We start from the raw sequence: 3,729 nt of genomic DNA on the forward strand, positions 1-3,729 counted from the left end.
CAAAAAGAAACTAAGCTGGTTAACGAAACTAAAAGAAACTGCACCTACATGAATGAAATCCCCTGAAGTACATTAACATATGTACAATATCTATAAAAGAAATAATGTCTCTTGGATGATAAGGATATATGCAAGAATATATCAGTAGTGATGACATACGTGAAGTTAAAAATAAAGTTAATTTTTTATAGTAATAGTAATTCAAATAACAGTAATTACGATGGTAAAATTAATACAATCAATAATTTCGGAATACATAGTTAAAATAATTCAATTCTGTGCAATTGCATTAAATGCAGAAACAAATAAAGCCGTTCGAAAATATAAACAAATACAAAAAAAAAATACATCTATTATCAAAAAAGAAACATTGAATGACGTCATTAACTACGTTCTTGTATTCCATCTTCACTGAATCCGGATCGACTCCTTTACGAACTCCGGCAAATGTAAACAACTTTTGACACTTGTTTATTTACAGAAAAAATAAGAAGAACAGGTGTACGAAGAAAGACGTTCAAGCTGATTCTGGAAAGGCATGGATTTTTAGTCTTGTGTTAGTAAGACTGGTACAAAATCAAGCTCACTTTACGTCAGTAATTACTCTGCATTAGGCCGGTAATCTTGAATGATAGTAAAACGGTATGGTGACTTCGAGCGACTGCAGCGACTTGCGTGACTTCACTCTCTTCAAAGGGCAACAGACCTCCGCCATATACATTCTGACAAGGGAGACTTTAGGCTAGTTCCGTATTGGGTTGGTTTGCTTATTTAAGAGTAAAACACTAGTGGCGCTTACGTGCTGCGTTTTACCTTATTGCATATAGTGAAATTTATTGGTCTTTGCCCAAGCACCAAAGTCTCTATTATGAGATATTTCCTATGTTAATTTAAGCTTCTTAATATGCAATTTCGAGAACAATGCAACAGTGAAATAATTTTAAGATAATGATTTTTATGACATGACATGTTGGATCAAGAAATGTGTGCAGTTAGATAAAATATATGTTTTTACATATTACTGCCAAATAAGTATGGTATTGTTATATGTATGGAAGCTATATTTTAAAAGTATAAGGAATAATGCCATTATATAAGTATATATATTTTCAGTTACTCATTAATAAATTTGAGACCGGTTTTTGAAGCAGAGGGAAATGTTTGAGGTCTTGATAAATATGGAGGTTACTCATGAATATCTTTATCTCATGAGAATAGGTTAATCATATGGATGTTAAAATTTAGAGACAAGCAGAGGCAGAAAAAAAAACAGGAAGACATTGACAGACAGACAGCAACAACTATACACTGACAGAGCAAAATTATTGGTAGATTATAGACCATCTATCTAATTAAAGAGTATGATATTATATCTTTTTCAGGGCAGTCCCTATGTGTCCAGTGTGTATACAAATACAAACACACACAGCCTCAATATATACACTTGCACACACACATGTGTGTGTGTTTGTGTGTTTGTGTGTGTATGTATGTATGTATGCATGTATGCATGTATGCATGTATGCATGTATGCATGTATGCATGCATGTATGTATGTATGTATGTATGTATGTATGTATGTATGTATGTATGTATGTATGTATGTATGTATGTATGTATGTGTGTGTGTGTGTGTGTGTATGTTTGCGTGTGTGTATGTGTGTGTGTGTCTGTGTGTATGTGTAAGTGTAAGTGTAAGAGTGTGTGTGTGTGTGTGTGTGTGTGTGTGTGTGTGTGTGTGTGTGTGTGTGTGTGTGTGTGTGTGTGTGTGTGTGTGTGTGTGTGTGTGTGTGTGTGCGCGTGTGTGTGCGTGTGCATGCGCACATAGACTCATTGAGTAGTCTGTATTTTTTACCTTCATTTTCTCCTGATTATTTTTAAACCATTATTTCAAAAAATTTAGGAGAGGAGGTGATTTTGATATATTTAACAGAATCATCAATGAGAATTTCTAATACATTGATTTTTTTTCACAGACTTATACAAGCAAAATGAAAGACCCAGAGACCCTTAAAAAAGGAGCATTAGTATCTGCTGCATATGATACTCTGTTACAGGTATGGTAGTGATGATATTTGCTTGACAACACTAGCTTTCCGACCCTCATCCCCAACACTCTGTTTTGATTGATATTCAGAGACAATTATTGATATGCCATAGTAATTTTATTGATATTTTTATTGGATTTTTCAAAGATTTATTTTACAAAGCCACAAGATACTGAAGTTAGGTGGTGCTTTTCATTCCAACCTGGCATTGAATGTAGCCTATACCTTACATTTAACAAATTAGAAGTCAAATACAGTTCATGATACTTTTTAAAGATTCAAATGACAAAGAAATCAGTATTAGGAAGCTGCAATTGTCCTTATATGATATAAGTTTTGAAGCCATAAATAAAAGTTGGTTATTTTTTTAACAGGTTAGCCTCCGAGTCCTGTCTTTTGTCCTTAATGCCTTCATTGTCCGCCACGTGAGTCGAGAGGTTTTTGCAGTGATGACAGTCCGTCTTCACTTACTCTATGCCACAGGACTGCTTCTGTCAAGAGAGGCTTTCAGGCGGGCTGCTCTCAGTTCCAAAAGTGTTGAAAATATACAGAAAGTTATCAACCTCATTTGGATTGGGTAGGTTGTTGTTACCATATTTACATTCAGAAAATAGTCTTAATGAAATAGTGACTAACAAAAAGACTTAGTTTTACATTTTTTTTTGTTAATTTTGTAGTCAGAATCTAAGAGCTTTACTTCAAATAGTTAATTATTGATATAAAGGTAATGAAGGAAATTTATGTTATAGACATTTTACGAGGCATACCTTATCATGTTCTCAAAAGAGAGTGAGAATGACATCCAATTTTGGATGCAATTATAAGGAAAAAATCATTAGTTGATGCTTAATTAAACATTACATTATAATTAATTGAGCTTTAAACATTGTAATTGGCTTTTTGACTTTTAAAGAGATAAAGTACAAGAGATAGTAAGTACATATTGAGAATGAGAATGAGAGGGAAGAAGAAAGAGAAAGATAATAATGCAATATCTAGTTGATTATACTGTAGATTAAGCTATAGCTAAGAGCAGAAGTCAACTAAGATTACAGTAACTGATAGAAACTACACAGTACGACAATATGTACTTTTGTGGATAGTATTTAAAGATAATAGTATAAGAAGAAGAATTGTATGGAGATCTAAGGTGAAGTGGATAAATGGACTGAAAATTAGTTATGTAGATTTTGTCTCCAATAAATGTAAACACAAACCCTTGCTGAAGAACAGCACATCTCTCTAATTTGCCTCATTCCTGATTTTTAAAAATTGTAAGGGAATCAATTACAGGATTAGAAGTATTCTTTGCATTGCCAAAGCTAGGGGGATTTTTTTTTTTTTTTAACCAGACTGTGGTAAGAATGTTGAAAGGAAACTATTTCTTTTATTATTTGAATTTGATTCCTAACTTTAAAAAAGAAGAAACCAGTTAAAAGAACATTATCATCTGATACCAGTACAGATGAGAGCTAGTTAGAGTGTGTTACTAAAATCAGCTGCAATTAGATCCCAAAGAAGGTGTAGAATTCAGATCCTATGAAGAGGTTCAGGCTCGAGGTGATGTCACTACTGTTTAAGTCAGAACATGAAATATTCATCTATCTTTCACCTTACATAAACAATTTTTGGAAGAGTTTTGACAATAATTACATACTTCATTAATTTAGCCTATGGTAAG

General features: G+C 32.9%; 1 protein-coding gene across 5 annotated transcripts in view; it reads left to right on the forward strand.

Annotated features, from left to right (window-relative positions):
* The first annotated feature begins 411 nt into the window (after positions 1 to 411).
* LOC125041646 (protein RFT1 homolog) overlaps positions 412 to 3,729 on the forward strand; it is a 16,553-nt gene continuing 13,235 nt past the window's right edge. The window contains exons 1-3 of one of the 5 annotated variants that reach the window (XM_047636771.1): positions 412 to 449; positions 1,977 to 2,057; positions 2,423 to 2,625. In XM_047636771.1, coding sequence (XP_047492727.1) covers positions 1,992 to 2,057; positions 2,423 to 2,625 — 269 coding nt within the window. In that variant the 5' untranslated portion in view covers positions 412 to 449; positions 1,977 to 1,991. The other 4 variants (XM_047636768.1, XM_047636769.1, XM_047636772.1 and 1 more) reach the window with 4 other exon arrangements.

This window comes from Penaeus chinensis, chromosome 31 (assembly GCF_019202785.1).
Source record: "Penaeus chinensis breed Huanghai No. 1 chromosome 31, ASM1920278v2, whole genome shotgun sequence".
NCBI classification, from domain to species: domain Eukaryota; kingdom Metazoa; phylum Arthropoda; class Malacostraca; order Decapoda; family Penaeidae; genus Penaeus; species Penaeus chinensis.